We start from the raw sequence: 24091 nt of genomic DNA, 5'->3' as shown, positions 1-24091 counted from the left end.
ACGAGACCAGTGAGCGGATAGAAGGGAGAGCGCGTGCGTGAGCGTGAGTGGCTCTGCTGACGTGCCCTTGGGCCGAGCACGACGTGCCTCTTGGGTAAGTGCAAGAGATGCGGAGTGCCGGTGTCCATGCCCCAGGCAGGCCCTTATGATAAGGCTCAGTAGGGGACTCTTTGAAGTTATCATCGGCGCTCTGGAGGCCTGCCATTTTCCTGGAACAATCGCGACCGACAGCTGGTTTCCACAGCGGCAGCCTCTCCGGGCGATGGACACGTCATAGCATGAGGTGAGGCCTGTGGTCCACTTATACAATGCGAAGCGATGGCGTCTCCGTGGACACCGAGGGTAGTCAGGTAATTTTTATCCAGGCAATGTTTCTGACTGGAAGTCTAACAGGAATTTGTGGCTGGTAGTAAGACTTCCAGGCATCTTTGCAGTAGTCGTAGCGTTCGACTTCGCTCGACAGTCTGCGTTCTGTGCTCTGCCATCGCTAATTTTAAGCGTTCCATGCCAGCTTTGTTCCTCTATCTGCACTCGAGGCTTTGCCAATGAATGAGAGGTTCTGTACAGCCAGCCATTGCGTGCGTGAGCCGGGTCCGAATTTCTGGGTGATATGTCACTATAGATGCGAGCCTAACTGCCGGCTTCTTCCAAGCTCTGGTGTGCTTAGAAACGTGTGCGTTCAGAATGTAGCGTTCTAGAAGATTAACCCGTGACACACACAGTTTACCTCGCAAAGGGCATTTGAGCCACACTGGTGACTCACTGGCTGAGGTAAAGCCACCGCGGTGGCTTTGTGTTAGCGTGTCTGTCCGCTGAGCAGGACGACGCAGGTTCAGTTCCTGCCACGGCGGCCGCGTTTTAATTCGGGCGGAATGCTGGAAAACGCCGTATGCTGTGGAATGTCAGTGCTCGTTAAAGGAACCCACCGTAGGGCCACTTTGATTGCATTTATTAATTCGAAATTATACCAGGGGCCCGCATTTCTTCATTAGCTCCTTCGTTCATTCGCCTCGCGGATTAGTTCAGGGGTTAACCCGTAACGCATGGGAACGGCTTGCTGTTCTTTTTATTCTCTAGGAACCCCTTCTTCCCACTTGCTTCAGTGTGTCGCGGTAGCAATTAATCGTATTCATAGTGCATGTGTCGCTACGGGACATTAAACCTGACAATTTTTTTTATCTGATTAGCACGGCAGTCTGTCTGGAGCAGCCTAGAAAAATATGCACATTTTTACCACGAAAGGGGATCGTGTATAGGGAGCCTGTGCTGTCCAGCCTGGGCTGCGGATAATCAGTGGCTGAGCAACCGACACACACGCGTGTGGCGATGTAAACTTGACGACATTCTGAGCTGTGAGAGACGAGCGCCTCACTGATAGCTTCTTCGTTTGAGTGCTTCGTCACTGAGTGCGGACGCTAGTACTAATCTGCGTATGGCGTCGTAAAAGCGCTGCAAAGTGTTTTTGTTTTTCATCTCAAGGCAGTAGGGTTACCACGCATGATATGAGCATCAAAAATTGGGCTATGGTTTAGCTCTGGTTAAACGTGTAGTGAGCTACAGCTAGCCGTGTGGAAGTCGCAGAGTCGAATTGCAAAATCACTCTTTGGCCATGCGTTTCGCTTGGCGTTTTTTATTCAAATTAGTCCCTGGAAGTGGACACACAGTCACTGCGCAATTTCTTCTTCCTCCTCTTTATAATGGCACATACCCATATGGGGGGATTCATGAAAAACGACCGAAGAATATTTAAAGCTAATTAACAAAGAACATTTTGGTGAAAAATAAAGTTCCTGAAATTAGTCCTGAAATTAGTCCCTGCAAGTGGACTGACAGTTACTGCGTAATTTCTTCTTCATCTTCCTCTTCCTCCTCATTATAATGGCACATACCCATAAGGGGGATTGACCAAGGTATGGTGGTATAAATAACGAAATTTCCATAGGATTACAAAATATCGGAGCCTAACGTGAATTTTAAAAAAAAATGTATGGTTAAAAAACGACAGCAGAATATTTAAAGTTAAAGAACAGAGAACATTTAGGTGAATGGAAACTTCCTCAAATTCATTTTCTTCATAACGGCCCCTCTTTCTGTTTCTTCTTTCTCTGCCACTTCCTCAATTCCTGTTCAATCAGATGGCTGGAGTTCACCGAGGTGTGCGGACAAGTTACTGCGTAATTTCCTTTCCTCAAATATGATTTTTTATTTTATTCGCTACGGCCCTTTTTTTGTCTTTCTTCTTTCAATCTCACTTCTTTCCTGTACGGTGCAGTTCGGGTGTCCACCGCGGCTGTTGCTAGGCAACGGCTCTTGCGGCGGCTCCGGCGCACAGCTGCAGCCACGGGCATACGGCCGAGGTGCGACCACGCCCGACGAGGCGAAGTGGCTGGCGTAGTGAAGCTATCGCTTCAGAATATCAGGGCATCTTCACAGCTTGTCCGCAGTGGATTGAAAGATGCGAGTGCGATGCGGCAGCTTCCACAATAAGCCCGCTGTGCTGTGTGTCCATGAGGCAATCATACGGGGCCAGTATTTGGAAGTGTCTGCGTACTGAACACTAGCATACTCTGAGTGCTTTGGGCCGCCATCTCGGGTCGCGTTTAGATGCACAGAGGCACCCACTACCACGGGTCAATTAATTACAGCTAGCTGTTTCTGCTTTCGAGCGATTTAATATAAATTTAATCACAACTAAAGTGAGAAATTTTGTAAGGTTGACTTTTCGCTACATTACGGTGTAGTGGTAAGAGGAGTTTGAGCCAAGATTACGAAACCGGAAAGAGGGGGTCAGAAGACGCCAGGCAGCTAGCTGTCGGTCCCTCCACTTTTCAGCGCCCAGCCAACCGACGAGGGCCGCTGAACTTCATTGGCGTTTCTAGAATTACAGGCTTAATTGTGGATGTCGCTGCCTAGCGCTCGTATTCGAATCCACGGCGAAGAATCCGTGACAGACCTTCAGTAATGCGTTCGTGCCGGAGACAGAGGCGCGTCGCAAACGTTCTATATATGGCGGGCCGGTATATATAGTGCAACAACAGCGCAAACTAAGACAGAGTACACAGAACAAGAGGGGAGACACTACCAGCGCTGACTCGCAACTAAGGTTTATTAGAAAAGCGGAACAGAATATATACAGTAACCACCTAAAACTGCTCACGCCAAAGCCTCGGGGAAACAGATTATGCGCATGGCGTGAAAGGGAATCTAAACCGGAGCGGCGCGCGTGTGCACCCGGTTATTCAAGTATCTGAATTCCATATCTGTAAAGGCCATTGAAGGTTCGCTGACGCACCATTTGCCGATTTTTCTAATAAAGAAGGCTTCCATCAGCTCCCGGGTCACCTTGTCTTGGTGGCGAAACAACACATTAGTTCTCGGCAAAAGGGGGGTTGCATTTGCAAACCCACAGTGTGTGAGTAGGTTGTCTCGTGGGTGACTGCCGAGCAAGTTGCGGTATACAACCGCTATACAACCGTTGCAGAACATTGCGTGGCAGCATAGAAAGCTTCGTAGAAAAGCCGCAGTATCTTCAGGACTCGTGCGGCACATTCCAGGAAGGATTATACCCACTTAGCCGTGATGCTCTTCATCGGCCTTAGCGCTGCTGTCAACAGCCTCCTCGCCTCTATGTGCGGCTGCATGCAACCACTGTTGCCGAACAGATGGGGCGCTTAGTTCTTCTATTCCCAAACCCCTTGCACCTTTCTACCTCGTGCTGGCAGGAGCACTGCTACCGCCGTGCTGAATGACCACAGCAGGCACGAAGCGCGGCCGCCGATTACCAACATTCGGGCCTCTAACCTCTTGGTGTATGCACGTATCGCCGCCTCTCCTTCAGGAGACCCCAGCGACCGACACTGTGAATTGTAAAATTTAGAAGACACGTAAGACTTTCTTTGTATGTGAAAGCGTAGTTTTTAGCTGTTCATTTTTTTATTTCTTTTCTTTTCAAATAACCGTTAGCATGCAGTCGTAAGGCGACACATGCAAAAGGTTTTTGTTCGCCAAAAAGCAGCGCGGTTTTGTTGCCTGCGAGTTGCGGGCTCTCCTCACAGTCCTAAAGTCCCGAGTTCATTGCCCCGCTCCCACGGAAGATCGCTTTTCTTTGATACCGCGGTGTCGACATCTGGGATTCTTCGGACCACTGCTGTTGGTCAACGCCCACGCCGGGTTTCGTTGCCGATGAGGCGTATAGTAATGGTTTCGCATTAATAAAGTGGCCAAAATTTAAACAACGGCAGTGTCCAATTCAAACGCTCCAGCATTGCTCCAAGTGCACGAACGCACTGACTTGACATTGCCAGTGAAGGGGTACGCCTGCGTCAGTCTTCATGACCACTGCTGACCGCAATTTCTTGTTATCGTGCAGGCAGCTGATCCCGTCTCTCGTCAGGCTCGTGCGATCCCAGCGTCGCTGGAGGATGCGGAGCAATCTGGAGGCTGAAGAACAGCCGTGAGCATCTGCAATGCTTTCGCCGCGTGGGTGTCAGCTGGGCGGACGCACCAGCCGGCGTCCTCGTCCCACCAGCGGAGACAAGGTGCGGGTGAGGAACATGTATGTACCACGTGAGGAAGGAGACCGCGACCTGCTTTACGCTTAAGTGGATACACTAGCGCTGCACTGTGTGGGTGTGCTGCAGAAAAACATTGGGGGACCCTTAAGCTCCGCCTTTAGGAGTGGAGCGCTACAGCGCGTTGGAGCGCTGCCAGGTAGTCTACGGAACGCCATCGCCCGTTCAACGCGACACCGTTGAATGCAACGAATTTTAAGGCGGAAGCCTTTAATGCCTCATGGTTGTAAGCACGAGTTATCGACATAAATGTCACGCTTTTCAATTGGTCGAAACGGTCGTGACGTCACAGTGCGCGAATTTCAAACGGGGCCAATTCTACTTTACGTAGTAACCATGCAACCAATTAAAGGGATCGTATAGTGATGCTCCAAGTAAGTGGGACTGAGTTTAGTTAATTGCTCAATTTCCCAGTGAGCGTAATTAACCTTTCTAGTCAGGCCAAATAAATAAATAAAGCCGGTAGGAAATCGGTCGAGTTCGGGAATCGAACCCCGGTCTCCGGAGTACGAGACGAGCATGCTAACAACTCCGCCATGCCAGCTCGGTGGTTTGGAATGAACAAAGGCGCGTCTAGCTAATATCGCGTCTTCGTTTGATCCCATCTCCCTTCCTTTCCTTACGGCGAGGTTCAGGTGTCCACTGAGATGATCGCGGCAGACACATTTCCTTTCCTCAAAAACCAATTTACCTTCGAGCAAGGCGTAGAGCCCAACGGGCGATGGCGTTCTGTGGACTGCCTGGCAGGAGTGCAAGACGCCCACTGTTAAAGGCGAAGCCTAACATTTTCACAACGCTTCAGTGACACAAGCAGCAACACCGCGCTAAAGGATTTCGCCTCACCGCACTTGAGGTGAACAAAGAGCCCCCCCGAATTTTTTTCAGGAAAGGAATTGTGGCGCAGTAATTGTCTCAGATCTCTATACCTGAACAGCACCGTAAGGGAAGGGAGGAAGGTGGGAGTGAAAGAAGAAAGAGGTGCCGTAATAATGAAAATTGCATTTGAGGAAAGCAAATGATCCAGTAACTGTCTCCCATATCTTGGTCAATCCCCGCAACCCCCATTTTAGGTTGCCGGTTCGAATTCCTGCCGCCAGCTACAATCGTATGACAACATCCGGAACATTCGGCCGCAAACGGCTGGCATGATAAGATTTTTTTCCGACGCGTGGTGTGCACAACCGCAGCTACTACAACAACACCTACTACTTTTTCACAGAACGAGCTGTAAACGCTATCAGGTAATATGTATTCTGACCGACCACACTTGCGATTGGTGACGAACTACTACGTCTTTTCCCTCCTTTTCTGTCCAGGTTTCTATGAGCAATTCTAGAGACCCGTGTACCATGCGATACCAGTGCACGTTAAAGAACCCCAGGTGGTCGAAATTTTCGGAGCCCTTCACTACGGCGTCTCTCATAGCCTTAGTCGCTTTGGGACGTTAAACCCCACAAAATCCAAAAAACCAAACCGTTTTACAGCGCAGCTCTTTGGCGTCCGTTCCTGGGTTTCGCGTCGTCGTCGGCCTCGTAACCAGCTCCGCCCCCAATGTCACGCTTTTCAATTGGTCGAAATGCTCGTGACGTCACAGTGCGCGAATTTCAAATGGGGCCAATTGTACTTTGGCTAGTAACCATGCAACCAATCAAAGGGATCGTATAGTGATGCTGCAACTAAGTTGGACTGAGTTTAGTTAATTGCTCAATTACCCAGTGAGCGTAATTGCTCAAGCGTAATTGCTCGTATAGTGATGCGTAATTGCTCGTAATTGAGCGTAATTGCGTAATTGAGCGTAATTGCTCGTATAGTGATGCTGCAACTAAGTTGGACTGAGTTTAGTTAATTGCTCAATTACCCAGTGAGCAAGAAGGTTCGGAAAGGAGAAAAGATCTCTCTCTCTGAATCCCATTTGAATTTCTGACCGCCGCGGCCGTTGTAACCGCAGTCACTAGCGTTATCTCGGGCGCTGTCGCCGTCTTTAAGGCGCCGGTCGCAGAAACCTTTGACGTCGTGTTCCTTAATGCGTTAGTGATGCCCGCGCAGCGACAGCTACGGTGGTCTTTGGTTTTGGGCTCGTGACCTTCGAAATTACGAAGAATGCAGTGAGACTCGCACGCATTTGACGGGAACCTCTATCTGCGCTCGCTTTCTCGGGAGCCACTGCTCATTTCGGCACCGTGGATCATAAACTATGATTTATTCACTGCTGTGATTCAAGTCGGCACATCGTGGCAGCTGCTTGTGCAACTGAATGCTAACAGAATTCTATTCGCATCGCATATATTAGCATGGACTGTGAAAGATATTGCGTGATATTGGTTTCTTTTCACATTTTTACACTAAACAATTTTTGGAAATTATCTACGATTGTACGGTACATCGTGCACTCTTTAAATTGCGTGCACTCACTGTGCACAGAATGATCCACATGTATCGCGTGAACACTAGCACGGAAAAATCGCACATGTATTGCGTGAATGAGGCAGGAAATGATGTACTCAAAATTTGGGCAGCGCCTTCTGAAAGAAACTTCACGCCTCCGGTGCGTCCACACATCTGTATTTTACGGAATGCTGTAACATAGAAATATATATTTTCCTTTTAGACTGAAAGTAGTTGGAAGGGTATGCGCGTCAATAAAAGAATGGAAGATATGTTCTCTGTTCTTCTTACATTGGTTACTTTGCTGGTAAACGATGATAGCTGCAGCGCTCCGCGAATGTAAGAAGGCTTGGTTTATTGGGGTTTAACGTCCCAAAACAGCTCGGGCTATGAAGGACACTCTTGTGAACAGCTTCGAAAATTTGGACCACCTGGCTTTAAAGACCCCAGGTGGTTTCCGGAGGCCTTCACTACGGCGTCCCTCCTAGCCTGAGTCGCTTTGGGACATTAAGCCCCCTTAAGCCAAACTTTCTAACACTGGCTCAGCGCTGCCTCTACCATCGTTGACCAGAAGCGCAACTAGATTTAACATGCTACAAGAGCAATGAAATGGTGTGCGGAAACCACAAACGCGCGGCTCGCGACCCCGCGCAGAGCAGGCGGACAATGATACGTCTGTGGCGTTATCGCTTCTCGTGTGATAGTATCTATCGTAGCAACTGCACGTGTACTCTTGTGATGCTCGGCGCATGCGTTACGTGCCCAGTGTCTGTATATATACTTGTCATGCTGCGATAAAGGGGGCTTTTTCCTTTGGGCGTGGGCCTGGGGGCCACGTACGAGTCTTCATCGATGTGTCGTCCTGCAAAACACCACATGGTGTCAGAAGTGGTTGTCCAGGTTACACAGGACACACGGCAGACGTAAGGCTACCGCCTGTGGCCAAAAGACGCAACTTTCAGGGAGACTCAGCGGCAAAATTATGATCGCCGGCATGCTGCCCGACATATGTTCCCGTTGGTGCCAGGTTATTCTGTTTGGGTCAAAGACTAGAGGCGAAAGGGTGTGGTTCTTCAGCGCGCAAAGCGGCCACGCTCATAGATTGTGGTTTTGGAGAGTGGGGGCCAGATTGAACGAAACCGGCGAGCGCTAATCAAGCAGGCGCCAAACAGAAGCTCGGATTTCAAGGACGGGGAGTATGAAACTCTGAACTCTGTTTCTAGTGCACAAACTGTCCCAGACGGTCCCGAGGAGAACGGAACGGAAGTTTTCCGAAGTGCCTCCGAGTCTTCATCGATGTGTCGTCCTGCGAAACACCACAAGATCAGCCCTGCTGCCCTTGCGGGCCTGATTTTGGATCAGCCCATGCGTGAAGCAGATTTCATGCGAACACCCCCCGCCCTGGCATGTTTCGATCATCCGTTGCCATGGGGATTGATACGCCGTTATTCACCCGACAACTGCTGTGAACGTAACTGACGGAAGAACTGGCGCTAGCCTCTGTAATTCGTGGGCGCTGGGAGGTATAGAAAACCTTACTCCCCTGCTCTCGCTGTCCGAGCTGCACGCCACAATTGCGCCGTTAGTCACGTGTTTTCACAAGTACAGACGAGAGGTTTTGGCCGACGGCGCAGCAATAGTCACGTTGGGGCAGCGGCGTAGTCTGTTGCTTTATCTGCTGCGCATGCATGCGAGAGGTTTTGGCCGACGGCGCAGCAATAGTCACGTTGGTGCAGCGGCGTAGTCTGTTGCTTTATCTGCTGCGCATGGGCACGGAGACGACGCCAACAAACGAGGGGGAGAACTGACGTCTAACTTCAAACAATGTGACCTAACAGCCTCTCCTGAATTCTTTCCTTCCTCCATGACGTGCTCCGAGCAGTGTCATTTTCTACGCTTTCGCACATGCACTTATGCATTCGGAGAACCCACCCAGCCAGCTGGCTGCCTCTACGCTTCGGCTCTTCGGGTCCCGTATCTCCAGGCCTTCGGGTTACAAGTGCTACGGTTAAAACGTCGCCATATTTTTTTGCATCCCTGCGTGCATTGCCGCGAACCCACCCTGGCAGCTGGCTGCCACACCTCTTCTGCTCTTCTCGCCCCCTCTGCCTCTAGGCCCTCAGGCTCCGCGTGCTGCAATAAAAGCAGTGACATTATTTATGCTTGCCCACTTGCACTTTTGCATTGCGGAGAACACACCCCGGCAGCTGACTTCCGTTGCGCTTGAACCATGCTGGTCCCGCTTGTACGCTAGCTTGCCTTTTATCAGTGCCTAAACTTACCACACGGTTATAATTTGGCACAGTTACTGATGCATTTTCCTCGAAGCCGTGTTGTCGGATGTATAAAAATGTATCCATATTAATGCAACCTTACGTAGCATAGCGTAGGATTTTGGCGCCTATTATCTGGGTAATGGGGAATCTATTCAAATACAGCTCAGAACGGCACATGTGCATTAAGATGCCAGGTGCCACCAGCCTGGATGGTGTCATTTTTTTCCTGCCGATGTGCTTCATTTTGAACAAACTTTAGACGAGGTACTGCACTTGCGCTCTTTTAGTGCTTCAGAATTCGTGGCCTTTCACTCGTTTGGTAGGTGCAGTTGTTAGTTGTGCTGCGCTATCGATGTTATAAGAATTCGTGCTGGATTGCAGCCCCGAAAAAGGAGTCCAGACCTGGTGCCTGAGTGACTGGGGACGGGCACATTCGGCAATGTCTACCTTGACCAAGAAAAAACGATTCAATATCTCGTTGCTCTCAAGGTGGGTAGACAGTGAGAATTGACGTCATTTAATGTACAGTTGGTGTCACAGGATTGCATTCATTTAGCGAGATATCTTTTCTTACAGCACGTCATTGCTGCCACTTTGCCTCCATTTCGGTGTGCGAGAGCAGTTGACATGTGTTATCAGCGGGGGATCGACTTCCTCCTTTATATACCGGGCGATGCACCTGAATTGTTCTGTATTTTTTAAATATAGTGTTTTTGACTTATAGGACGTAAGAACATCAGTTAGTAATTAATTAACCGAATATTGCACAAAGGAATGAATATTTGCCACCATGGTACAGCCTGCCTTCAGTATGTGACTTCACAATGACACATTTAGACAAAAAGCAAACGCCAAACGAGTACATATTACGGGAATTATTTGCACTCCAGGAAAACTATGACACCTACATTGAATTTTATACCGATGGCTCAAAAACACAAAGTCCTGTTGGAAGTGCAGACATCCAAGAAAAAAAAGTAAACAGATAATGCGATCACCAGAATGCGCATCGCTTTTTACTGCTGGGTGTTATGCCATCTTTGTAGCTGTATAAAAAATAGTAAGGGAGAACATCAAAATTATCATCATTTACACCGATTCCCTGAGTGTGCTCAAAGCACTACACTCCACAAATGCTGCTGAACCCATAATAGGAAACCTCATACATAATATAGTTAAAATCACAAAACAAATGCATAATATTAAATTCTGCTGCGTTCCTAGCCATGTTGGAATTGTAGGTATTGAGAAAGCAGATGTATGCGCTGAACAAGCCCGGAATGGCCAAATAAAGCAAGTGAACATACCGCAGAGGGATTGTTTAAAGTTTATCTACAGTAAACTCAGAAATAAGTGGCAGGTTGCATGGGAAGAGCACGTAAACAACAAATTACATTCTGTGAAGCCCATTTTAAGGGAATGGCAATCATGTAGGCATCAAGAATGTTTTACCGAAGTTATTTTATGTAGGCTCCGCATTGGACACACCCAATTCACGCACAACTTTCTGCTAAACAAACAAAACAAACCTCTGTGAAATGTGTGGCGCTGAACTCACAGTGAACCACATTTTAATTTGATGTATAAAACTAGAACTAAGAAAGAAATATTTTACAGCATTTTACAGGGAAAGCATCCCGCTACAGCCCATGTTACTTTTAGGTGATCCAGCACTGGTTGACATCTCATGTATTTTTAGGTTCCTAAAGGAAGCCAGCGTTTTAAACCCTAAGTATAAGAAGCTTCACCTTTAACAAAAACTCCTACCTTGAGTTTGGCGCATCATAGCATCAATTGCTTTTGCACCGTTAAAATTATTTTAACTAACTGTTTTTTTGTGTGTGTGCATATATGAACGGAATTAGCGCTAGTTGGTTGCTTCCCAGTGTACAGTGTGGAGCGCAGAGACAAAGTTTGCTCAAGGGAAAAGTGGGAAAAGTGATTTTAATTAGGCATGGGCAGTGACCAGTAAGCTTGCATATGTGCAAAATCGTCTTCCCGTTCTTGCAGAGCACGAGCTCTCCTTATGATGTGGTACTTCTCTGAGGACCCTCAGGCTACCGACGAGTGGTGTCCAGCGGTGCCTCTGGCTGAAATGCAAAGGTGAGCTCGCAGCTATATCTTCAAATAAGTATCCAGGCTACTTCAGTTAAAGTTGCCCCTAATCTGGCATACCAATTTGGGGCAGTGGCACGTTGGTGGCCATATACGTATGATCATTCGTACACTTTCGATCCAGGCCAAGGTAGTGCGATCGATTATCGAACTCGGCGGCTGCATTTCGATGGGACAGAAATGCAAAAGCGCCCATGCGCTCCGCTATAAGTTACTGCATTTTAAAGAAGCCCATGTGGGGTGAAATTAATACGGAGTCTATAATTGTCGACCTGCGGGCTCATGGCCTTGAATCTAGCGCAACATATAACATGCAAATAGAACTTACGGAGTTTCGCATTATTGTTGCTGGCAGGGTTAGACGACGGTGGGCACCTGGTTTTCCCTCCAACGGGATTTCTATACAATCAAATAATAAAAGCATAGAATGTGAGATGCTTAGCACCATGTTTGGAATCGCTGCCTTTTTTCTGTCGAGACAGGAGAGTAAACATGGCAAAACTCGGAATACTTACTAATGCAATGCCATAAACAACAGAACCAAGAAAGAACAGGCTTTGTCACAAGTTTGTAGCTGAGGGGTTTGCCTTCTAAGCTGTCTAGTGGGGCTTCTGTAGCATTCGTGGGATTCGTACCCATCGCAGTGGCGAGAACCAGAAATCTTCTTTCCTTCAGGTGTGTTCAACGCGTGCGATGCAATACGAGCCACACAGTGCAGCTCGGAAGCATACTTTCGACAAACGTTTTATGTATTTTGCCCCAATGGCCATGAATACTCCCTTCTCTAGACAACCTTTCACGAAGCAACGGCATAAAATTGTCGAACGTGCACGCATGAAGAGTAATTCAGCAGGGTTGTCACAAACTGTATATTGTTCATGTTTTCCAGCTCTTTTTTATTAGTGAAATATTGTATCACTTGCCTTGGCACATGCAATAAACAGCTCGAGTGCAGCCCATCGTTTTGCTATTGCGGTTGGGCTTTATTTGGTGAGCATAGCTTTAACCGTCTCTAGGGCATAGCGGTGCGAAAGCTATGCTCGCCTAATAAAGCCCTCCTCCCAAAAATCATGCGCGGCTGCACCTTCTTCCGAGGACTCAATGCTTAATGCGTTCTTGCGTGCGAATGTAACAAAACACATCTTACTGGATGGCTCATTGTGCTAGGGGGGTAGCAACGTGCCAAAATGCAGGACGTTGACCATGGCAAGAGAGGGACACAGTCGCACCTGTTCTGTGTCAAACTGCAGGGTTGCGTGCTACTGTCTCCCGTCAGGCTCGCACATTCCTCGCCGCAGAAGCCCGGGGCGACTCACAAAACTGAAGAAACCCCGCTGAGCGCAGGGGATGCATTCGTCGCGTGGGTGTCAGCCACGACGCCGACGAGCCCACCTTTTCCGCCCTGACAGCGTGGGTCGGGCGGGGAAGAGGAAGCCATTCCTTGCAGGTGGGACTGCCACCTTTGTTGCGCACGTGACCTACCCACGCCCTTCGAAGCTTCAGTGGACCCACTTTCTCCCTTCACTGTTGTAGGGCGCAGCTCTTTCGCGCGTATTCCTGCGTTTCGCGGCTTCGCAGTAGCCGTTGTTCCTCGTAACCAGCAGTGGACACCTAAGTCGCGCTTTAAGCTCGAATGTAGACTGAGCTTAGAAAGGAGAGGGAAGGCGCATACCTGCCTTCTTGGTAGAGTGGACACCTCAGTCGTCCTTAAAGCTATGTGGTGGTAGGGACAGATGTGCGCTCGATTACAACGTTGTGCCAGAATCGCGGCGTTGAAACCATTGTATTCATTGGCGTTGGCGGTGACGTTTTAACTCCGATCATTTTAAAAGGAAGTGAGCATACCTGGCTCCCTGGGTCAGTGGACGCCTGAATCGCGCTTATAGGTACATGGAGTGATGAGAGAGAGATGTGTGCTCCATGTGTAATTAGCACTGACAAGGGTGAGTGAACTCTCGCGATCAACCATTAACTGCTACCTGCCAGGGTGGCAGGGTGGGTGGGGACTTTAATGTCGGTATAAAGACAAACAGGAATTCCTTACCACTTATGCGGGTGAACATCTCGTTCCTCTCGCTCGAAACGCCTCCCACGGCTCTGACAACCTCGCGAAATACTTGCACAGACCACGTCTTTCAGAACCAGGCATTGGTGCAGCAAGTCGAGCATATATCCATTTCTCCGACCACTTAGCTTCCTTCATGACAATCAAGAACTGTTAGTGTCTTGAGGAAGGCATATGTATGAAAAGTAACAAGTTGCCTTTATTTCTACATCCATGTCTTGCTTGAATTCTTTGCCTCAATCCAAAGGCTGAAACAGCTGATGAGCTGGGCTCAAATTTCGCATTCGGAAGTAACGTAATCGTCGGCAATTCTTTCTTGTGCTGATCACCTCTGCCCGCTAAAATTCGAAGAATCATGTTTCCTTTTCCGGCGTATCAGCTTGCAAGAGGCAATTGCTGATTGCGCTAAATAATATTTTTGTCCTGACAGAAATTGTGTCAAAAGTCACCACAAAAAACTTCTTGTGGTATCCTCGCTGAAGCGAGCGAGTACAAGCTGACCAGTCTCTATCTGAATGGAACCCAGCTATCTGCAAAATCGGATCATGAATTTTTTCCTGTCGATAATAGTTTGGAAAAGAGCATTTGGGCCTTTCCCTTCAGTGAGCATAGTCAGCGTGATCATGTCCCTTGGAAGCACCATGCGGCTTCAGGTAGTCTATTCTTGTGCAGATGACGTGGCGCTGAACCGGCCGTGTACAACCCTTTCGTCGCGTACGCGGAGGCCTTTCTCGCTGTCCCCAAGCACCAGCGACTCCTGCTCTTCAGGTAAGCGACAGTTGGTGTGAGAGAAGTTGCGGGTTGCTGGATTCATTCATGCGTGCGTGAAGGAAGTGGGAAAAGCAATAAGCAACAATGAGCGACGAGGCAGCGATCTACAAATTGCAACACAAATAACACATTGGACACCTTTAGCATACCTTACACTGTGCGAGCGGCACCGTTACTGGAGCACCGGGAGCCCGCGGCCAGTCAATGGGCACGCGCAAATCGCCTTGACGGCGCCAGATGTCGCCAGGTACCAGTCAGCTGCGCGTGCGCCTGCAGCATCACGACCAATCCGCGCGTGCTCACCGCCGGTGGTAGGGCTCCCGGGACTCCGGTAACGGTAACACGGTACACGGTATGCTAAAGGTGTCTATTCTTTTGTCGCAAGACCTCCCTAGTCAGCAACTTTGGTTTAAACGTGCACAGCCAGTAAGTTAGCTGCCAGTCTCATTTACCTTCAAACAAGGTCTGCGAACTCTGGCATACCGGGTGGCCCTGCTAAGTAACCGAGGTTTTAGACAAGGGGGCCAATGTCTTAGATCATGGAAACCATGCGTGTCGTATTGAGACGCGTGGCCTAGTTTTAAGCAACACTCGTGTCTGCAGGCGACTTCAGATTCACTGTTCTCTGGTATTGAGAGATGGGTGGGGTGGCGGGTACATGAGGATCTCAGCGCGCGAGTCTGCAGTAAGATCAGCAGCTCAGTAGCCTTATAGCCATACTTGGGAACAAATTTCAATTCGGATGATGATGATCATTTTGAAAATCAACTGGGTGAAATGCTTGCACAAAGCTACCAATCACACATCTTTATTCACTGGCCTTGTGAGAGAAACCGCGAAATAAAGTTCCCACGCAATACCTGCTGACGTATACCTCGCGCGCACACGAAAACCCCCGTGGGGAACAGTGCTCGGGAAAACAGCCGGCTTAGTTTTGTGTTTAAACGTCTTGGGACGGTGAAACAGCATTTTGTCTCTACTCGAACAGTCTAGGCTTCCAAGACTGTGTACCGCTTCCCAATTTCTACTTTACTCGTGACATCAATATTTAAAAAATTCGCTGCGACTAATTAATTTTCCAGAAAGAAAAATACTACTGCCTGGTGAATATAACTCAAAACCAGCTCTCATTTGGTTATGCTCGCCTAGGACGCTTTTTTTAAAGCTAGGTTACTTTCAGCTGCGACAGGCGTACATATATTCTCTGTTTTAGCTTCAAAACGCTGCTGTGAAAAAGAACTCCTTCAATCGTGAAAGTGAAAAAACACGCTTGCATTGGCCGTTACTGTCGTCACTTAGGGATCATCAGTTGTCCCTCGCCAAAGAAGGTGTGGGGATACATCCTCATCCAAGCTGGTGTCTTGACTAATGATCCTGTGAATCTTTTTTCTAGAGTCACATCCAACTTACGTTATGACTGCTACACACTGCTACTCCGCGACAAAGAAACAGTGCGCTGCTAAGCCCTTTGTACTTGAATGTTTTCATGTAGCTTTTTCTAGCTAGATAGAAACATTGAAACCTTAACTTCGTTTTCTGCTACGATTGCTATGCGGTGCGATGCACCACCCTTATGGCCATAGTGTTCTGTTGCCAACTGCTGTTTCTTTCAAGTTTCTTTAATCGCATTTGCTAGCAGGATGTTAAGAACTCTGTTCGCGTTCTTTTTCTCTTGAAGCAGCAAGACAGCAAGAACAGGCAGCGAGGAAGGCCCCGGAGCTAGGACAGCACAGCACACAGAGAGGGCAGACACTATGAAATGTGTTCGTCGCGTGGGTGTGAACCGCGAAGCAAGCGCACTCACCCGCCTCGTCCCCATAGATGGAATGGGGTTAACGGCAGGAAGCTGATCTCGGTAAGAAGAACCGTTAGGGGACACTTAAGTTCCGCCTGAAGGGTATGATTAGGACATTTCACTTAGCAGACGCGGACGCTGTTCTTTCTTTTAGCCGTCGCACAACAGTTAACTTACTTATAAAGTATAATGCGACACCATTATAGATATGTCCATCGCTACCACCTTGAACGCTGTACGACGAACAGTTGCTCATAATTTTGGTGCAAATGTTGACGGGATTACTGCCGCCGCATTGAGGTCAGCTAGTTTATTGTTTATGTGGTATAACGTCCCAAAGCGACTCGGGCTATGAGGGAGGCTGTACCGTTCTCCATTACTGTGTCCCTCATAGCCTGAGTCGCTTTGGGATGTTAAAGCCCATAAACTAGCTGACCGCAATGCGGCGGCAGTAATCCCGTCAACATCTGCACCAAAATTATGAGCAACTGTTCGTCGTACAGCGTTCCACATGGTGTCATACAGTTTTTCTGTGCACATAGCCCACATGTTTTAAGTTGGAGGCTAGCTTGCGGCAGTGCTTCAAACCGATGAGTAGGCCTTCCTAGACTACCTCTTCCCTTAAGGCGTGGTTCAGGTATTCACCTAGGTGTCGAGATGTGTGACAATTACGCCAATTCCTTTCCTGAAAAAGCAATTCTCGTATTGAAATAGTGACACAACCATCAAATGCACACCATTGTGAGTGGTGTCATAGGGTTTCCCTTTCCATAAAGCATCCATTTTTTAGTCAGTTTGGAGGCGAGTTCGCGACATGTATACGAACAGTGTGTCAACAGTGTGTCGGAGTGTTTCACTCCGACCTTTGGGGATTCAGTGTTTGTGGAATCGGCGTTCGGAAGCGTGTGTTCGTTTCATTTTTTGGTGCACAACCTGCGTCGGGGTCGAATGCTCAGATAACACACTGCTTTCGCCTTCTCGCAGCGACACACTTATGTTCGCTCTGAATTTTTTTTTTTGCAGGTTTCTGTAGCCGCGGATGTCGTTTGCAGGATATTGTACATTCAGACTCAGTTTTTTTATGAAATATGTGCATCACATCAGAAAGACGCATTGAGGTGCTCAATGCGAGGGCACGACCACACGAGGTTAGAGGAAAATGGTGCGTGGGACCATGCAACAGCTCCCCTGGTCTAGAGAGCTTTCTAGCCCTTCCAGTAGCAGTAATCTGCATATGGCTGTCTGAGTGCACATAGTACGCCACACCACGAGCGATCTAGGTTTGTAGCTGTGGCGCATTGAGTGCCCACGGCCACGATTTGCCAGCAAATTAATGAATGCATTTGTTCGCGAATGACTACATGCTTAACCAACATAGGCCTGGGCCGTCTGAAAGTATTTGCCTCCTCTGTATGTTGCTCAAGCACTCGTCGATATGTTGACATCCCCCCTCTATGCGCTATCGGAGAGCTAGAAAATGCACTAAATCGACTCCTAATTTTTATCAGACAGTAAGACTTTCACCTAAAGCTTCGTGAAAAATTAGCGCAGAAAGCGCAAGCTGTGCAGTGGTCCATGTCATGACACATAGCCTGCGTGGCATTTATTATTAAAGCGCGACTAAGGTGTCCACTGTCTCAGGGGGCCAGTTACGCGCCTTTCCTTGCTTTTGAAGCTCAAGGTCATTTGAAGCTGAAAATTCGGCTCACGGTGGTCGAAGCACGTTGTCCCATAGAAAAGGGTGTCTGCCTTGGCGGCGGAAGGTGGATTATTCGAACCCCACTGCCGGACAAGGATTGGTGGAAGCGTCCCCAGGCCCGGCGCCCAGCTTCTGTTTTTAAGCATTATGTGTGGTGTGGCAGCAAACATTCAGGCACTTGTAACCGCCTTGTGGTTATTTTGTTTCCTAGAGTGAAAGCGCCACTACTCGAGGTACAGTTTCGCCTGTCTTTGCACGTTTGACCTTGAAGCCCAAACAAGGCCAAACCAAGCACACACACCAAAGTCTAGCAATATATGACGGAATCTTCCTGCACATAGCCATGTTATGCCTGTATGTTATGGTTCCTGCTAATAACCAACAGCCATGTGACCGACGACCAGCAATCCCTTGACCCTTGACCTCATTAGACCTTTGGCCTTGACGTTTATAGCTGAAATTTGTACTGCCTGATGCGATGTAATTCGAGGACGTAGCAATTACGTCGCACCATTCTTCGCTATAAATACTGCCGGCTTTGCTTTCGCTTATTTACTAGGCTTAGCCGGGTTGAATGAACCTCAGCCATTTTTTTGTAATTAATGTCCCGCTAGCATTGCACACGACTGATTTTTAAGGTCTTATGTTTAAACTACACTTGGACACCTTTATGCTTTGTTTTTGAATTTCTTAGTTTTATTTTCAGTAATTCTATCTTTCTGTTCTAGGTGGCAAGACTTCATGAGCGGACAACTCCACTGGACATCACGAAGGATTGACTTGCCTACAGAGATTCAGAGCTGGGCCTTGCTCAGGGTAAGTTCCCGTCACCACCTTACAAACTCTTAACAGTAGTATTGATTAAAAAAAACGAGGTGCTGAAACATACGTGGTTCCCGCACGCATCGTAGTGTCCTCGCCGAGCTCACAGCTTACCTCAACAGTGCAATGACATTCCACATTTTGAACGAAGCGCAGCCGTCTTAACCCAACGCTGGGCAGCGGTTTTGTTTTCTCTACCGACCCTACATGCCAGGCCTAGTTCTTTGAGTGCTGAGAGATGGCGCTGCGCATATACACCACATTTCGAAGCGAAAAGCTTCACTACGCTAGTGAACAACGCGCTTCGCGTGAGCCGGCGTATGTTGGAGCACGAGTGACGTCATGCACGGCGCAGGCTAGTGTGCATGTGCGCTGCTGCTTCGCCTCCTCGCCACCATTTGACCTTTCGCCGCAGCCGTGCACAGTGCGCATTTGAAAGGAGGGGTATATAAGGCGCGCTTGCCCTTAGAACATGCGCACGCTGCCGCGCGCTATGCGTCATCGTTTGACGTTTGCCGCAAGCGCATGTTAAAACGCGGATCACAGCAGCCTTTCGCTTCGAGATAACCAGGCTTAACCTTAGATAAGCCCCAGCCAATTTTTGCTTGCGTGTTTTCTTCTTTCAAACGATGCTTTCGACATTGGCAGACATGGAGCACCCCGTGGTGTTCGCCTACGATCGCTATTGTATTTATAAGTGAATTTGTTGTTGACTCTGTTCCGGTTTCCGCCACGGAACTATTGAGGTGTGTATAAGGTCACTTGAGGCACGAAAAAAACTGCAGTATAACAGTATGTCATTTGTTGTTATCTTAGCTCTTGAAGCAGGTCGGTTTAAGTACTGTAGAGAGTTGAAGCGTTTATATTGCAGCTTCTCCGTCCTTCACGTGGTCTAAAGGTCAACTACTCGTCACAACCATTCTTCGCTTGATGGAACCCAAACAGCATGAGAGAGAACAAATTTAATTTAAATTATTTAGTGGTGCAAGCAAAATCCACGTTAGTATTCATGTACTCTAAGCCCTAACACATCATTTGAAAGAAGGAAACAAGCAATAAAATTAGGTGTTCAACCGGAGTACAAAGAACCTCAGGTGCTCGAAATTTCCGCATCCTTTCACTTCGGCGTCCGTCATACCGCGAGTCATGTTGGGACGTGAAACCATCATAAACGATAAACAAACACCAGCTTCAATCCCCGCCGCGGCCGTGTTTCGACAGAAGTGAAACTCAAAAAGCGTCCTTGTCTTGTACTATGAGTATGTGAGCGCAGATTAGTTCCCGCACCCGAGGCTGAGTCGAGCGGAGGCGGTACTACTGAGACAGCTCCAGACCGGATCGCTACCAAGCCCGGGACTGATGCATCGCATGTACCCCGAGACCTACCCGACCGATACGTGTAGAGTCTGCCGGAGGGAGCCGGCAGATCAGACGCACATCTTGTGGGACTGCATCAGAAATCCAAAAGAAGCAAGATCAGGAACAATCCCGCCGCGGCTGGAGGCAGCAGCGAAGAGCAACGACCATGACCAACAGCTATGGGCCGTCCAGCAGGTCCTCGGGGCGCTCGAAAGGCAGGGACCCAGCGAGCCGGCAACGGCGAGCGGAGACCCGCGCCGTGTAACGGCAGCCTCGTAGACGACGTAGGCCCTCGTCGGGGCGCGCGAGCGCCCAACTGCAGGCACAAATAAAGTTTACTCCAATCCAATCCAATCCGGTGCTCCGGTGCTCTACCTCTGAGCACCGGACGCGTAATTCGGAGGTCGTGGGTTCGGATCCCACCGGCGGCAGTGGTTGTTTTTTCTTCTGCTTTTCTAATCAATTAGGTTTAAGCGATAACATGTTTAGGAATATTCTAAATTGATCAACACCACAAAATAAATAAATTAAAAAAAATCCCCTGTGCCCCTTGGTTTCTGTGGCTGTTGGCTTCTTTCATATATATATATATATATATATATATATATATATATATATATATATATATATATATATAGTAAGAACGTAGACCAAGGTTTGAAACGCTTGAATCAATTTAAAGACGTTTCGACCGTGGAACGGCCTTCGTCAGAATGTGACATTCTGACGAAGGCCGTTCCACGGTCGAAACGTCATTAAATTGTTTAAAGCGTTTCAAACGTTGGTCTACGTTCTTACTACTACATACCCTAACGAGATTTCTTTTTTTGCAGTATATATATGTATATATATATATATATAATATGCACTGAATAAGTGAGTAGGTTTAAACTTACGTACACCAACTCTGAATTTTATCCAAAGATGTCTTTCGTGCCATGTTTACTTGATGTAAAAGATTTTCCTTTGTGTTTTTTCATCCTGGTCTTTTATTGAGCTTTTTTGCTTTGTTAATCGAGTAGTTCTTGCTTTTCCGCTTGCCTCCACTCAAATGCTTCAGGTTTCGATGGCAGATGCAGCTGCTAGCAACATAGGCTAGCCATTTATAACAACATTTGTGAGGAACTAACCGTCATCTGGTACGTCTGAATGCAGGCAACAGCCCTGTCTTCCGTTAGGCTCGTCAAGCAACCCACGCCCTACGGAGGTAAGTGAATAAAGCCAGCAATAATAACTCTTCGCCTGCAGTGTAGTATTTTCTGGCATGTCATTCAGGACGCATGTCCAGCACTCTTTGACAAAGATTTTGAATATTGGAAAATTTTAAGGTCCTGTTACTGAAACATTGAAGATATCGGTTAATTCTTGCCGTGTGTAACAAAGTCTCTCTTTTAAATTTTATTTTCCATCACTCAAACTTAGCATTTAAGACTGCATAGAAAACCAACGGGGAACACATTTGACGAAAGCAAAAACGTTAATAAACACCCTAGCATACAGTGTTACCGCTACCATTACCGGAGTACCGGGAGCCCGCCGACCGCCGGTGAGCACGCGCTGATTGGTCCTGATGCTGCAGGTGCAGCGCAGCTGTCGAGTACCTGGCGCTATCTGGCATCATCAAGGCTATTTGCGCGTGCACACTGACTGCGCACAGCCTCCCTGTACTCCGGCACCTGTATCGGTAACACGTACACGGTACTCTAAAGGTGTCTAATATAAAAATGCAAGCCTGCTGAAGGGACACAAGCCGATATATTGATTTCAATAGAGAACTCTTACAATATATCAAATTGCGTTCATAATCTCTTTCCCGTTCAAATATACTATTGTACGGAATTGTTGGGTATAATATGCGTTCTTTGTGCTCAAGGAGCGAAGACAGATGGAGAGGAAGGAGGGCCCTGCTGCGAGACGGATCCTCCAAAGTGCACTCGTCACCGAAGTGCGTTCATCACGTGGGTGTCTAAGAAGGCGCCGACGCCTGGACCCCCCACCCACCAGCCCATACGCCAGGGGCAGGGAAGGAGAGAGGGGGAGCGCTTTCACGGGTGAGGGGGCTGCCCTCAGGGCGGCACACGTATTTGGCCATCGTATTATTTCAACCGTTATTGAAACCGCTATTGGGAATGAATTAGCAAAGTCCCCTCTATCACTACTGGTACGACAAAACCCAGCATCGTGTATTGTTAATTCGAAGCGCTAGCGTTTGTCTTGCTTCAACTGTTGTTCTTTCATAAAGTGCAACAGGTGCAGTAATTACCGCAATCTTGAGAACAAGACCCGTAAAAAAGCTCTAAAAAGAATTGCCTCAATGTGTCGGACACGGTATAAGGTAGAGTATGATGCATCGTCTTAGAGGCGTGACTGGTGCCCAAGCATCGTGGTGGCTCAGTGGCTACGGCACTCAGCTGCTGACCCGAAAGACACTGGTTCAATGGACCGAATGACCGAAGTTCAATGCAGGCGAAATTCATGAGGCCCGTGTAATGTGCGATGTCAGTGCACGTAAAGAACCCCAGGTGGTCGAAATTTCTGCAGCCCTTCATTCACTACGCTGCCCCTCATAGCCTCAGTCACTTTGGGGCCTTAAACCCCAATAGTCCAATAAGCCAAATGAAACCAGTAGCCATCCGAGCCCTAACCAGGTTTTTCCCACTTTTAGGCTCGTCTTGACGTGTGGTCTACAGTTAGGGCACTGTCCCAAGGTTCAGACCAGTCCCGTGTACTGTGCAATGTCAGTGCATGTTAAAGAACCCCAGGTGGTCAAAATCTCCGGAACCCTTCACTACGGCGTCCTTGATAGCCTGAGTCACTTTGGGACGTTAAACCTCCATAAACCAAACCAAAGTTCCTGGACTGAACCGTTGCTGTTGCTGTATGAGAAAATATCGTGCCCTTATGCCTAGAGTGCTCGGTTCGTGTGGCAATGCTCAAATATTTCCTATTGGATGGCTGCGAATTCATGCTTCAGGTGCACTGACATTCAGTAGTTCGGTCGCAGTAGATAACGTATCCCCATATTTGTGATTCACGAGGAGAGTGCGCAATAGGTGCAGTGGATATTGTTAAACTACCGTTCGTGATCTCAGAGAACCTGCCAAATGCGCTCCACCTCATTCTTATTTTTCTAGTTATTTCACCCTTGGGATTCCGCGGCTGCCGAATTTCTATGAAGGCGAAATTCTTTAGACCCCAGTACTGTGCGATGTCAGTGCAGGTTAAAGAACCACAGGTGGTCTAAATTTCCGGAGACCTTCTTTACGGTGTCTCTCATCGCTCAGTCGCTTTCGGACGTTACACCCCATAAACCATCACCCTTGTGATTCGGATCTGTGGTCACTACTTGTCCTAAGTAGACTTATTGTCAATTGCAGCTCCTCACTACCAAGTGTAAACTCATTTGTGTTTTGACTAGGGGGCGGCTCAAAGTTAAGTTGGGCAAATGAGATAAGTTTGTGGGGACGGCACGGCCGCAGCCTTCTTTGAAGTATAGAGTACGAAGCTATAATGTTCGAGGGACATCACAAGTGTGTCAACGAAGCTCAGAGCGCGAAGGTCTTCTGGTCAGGCTCTAATAAATGCTCGCCTAATATCAAGAGGTTTACTGTTGGCCACACCTAAACGCTTTATATCTGCTCATCTGACATTGTTATAATCCATCTGTATTAGCGACAGACATGCTTCCGCAGCGTATTTGCCAGGGGGGGTGCGATCACCGTAATTACGTGACTCCTCAGTTTGCTAATTTGGTCGCTCCTGAGTTGCTCCGGAGATTCTTAGTTGCCACTGCTCTGTCTTCACCGATTACTGGCTTTTTCAAGTTTTCCTTTTGTGTCAGTGTACGTTCCTTTCCCAGGAATGCAGTAGCACTGGAATGGCCAGCTGACCTGCGCAAGACAAAATTTTTCAAATGGTTCATCTTGCGCAGGTCAGCCAGCGTTAGGACCGGGCGTATGGAATTCCTGAGTCGCATCTCGAGAGCTGCAGGAAAGAAGCCATTCCAGGGCTACTGCGCGCCTGGGTAGGTGATCGTTGTTGAGAATGGAGGAGATGATCGTGATATACTTCTGTCCACCGAAGTAACACAAAGAGATATGATGCGCGTGGCTGAGCGGAGCTCTGCGAGAATTCCAGCGGCCAGGTTTGAGATAAGCTCAGCAGCCCCATTTCTGGTAGTAATCGGTCAGCACGATCAGTGGTTTCCTTGCGACAATGCGCAATTCTTGATTT

The 24091-nt window shown here is 48.1% G+C and overlaps 2 protein-coding genes across 9 annotated transcripts in view; both read left to right on the top strand.

The window, feature by feature from the left end:
* LOC149347763 (uncharacterized) overlaps positions 1-24091 on the top strand; it is a 220076-nt gene that overhangs the window by 112620 nt on the left and 83365 nt on the right. The gene's annotated exons all lie outside the window — the stretch shown is intronic.
* On the top strand, positions 199-12849 carry LOC149347766 (uncharacterized). 5 transcript variants are annotated; one of them, XM_089587414.1, is made up of 5 exons: positions 199-283; positions 4370-4555; positions 9614-9721; positions 11243-11335; positions 12692-12849. In XM_089587414.1, exons 2-5 carry the CDS (start codon positions 4467-4469, stop codon positions 12822-12824), a joined length of 423 nt encoding a protein of 140 aa, XP_089443540.1. In that variant the 5' UTR covers positions 199-283; positions 4370-4466; the 3' UTR covers positions 12825-12849. The 5 variants fall into 5 exon arrangements, with proteins under 5 accessions (XP_089443540.1, XP_089443539.1, XP_089443542.1 ...); XM_089587413.1 differs by having other exon boundaries at positions 205-350; XM_089587416.1 differs by having other exon boundaries at positions 205-350; positions 12624-12849.

Source organism: Amblyomma mixtum, chromosome 4 (genome assembly GCF_055824585.1).
Source record: "Amblyomma mixtum isolate Tamu chromosome 4, ASM5582458v1, whole genome shotgun sequence".
Lineage (NCBI taxonomy): Eukaryota > Metazoa > Arthropoda > Arachnida > Ixodida > Ixodidae > Amblyomma > Amblyomma mixtum.
The sequence above is the reverse complement of the archived record's forward strand: the minus strand, read 5'-3'. Positions and strand labels throughout refer to the sequence as shown.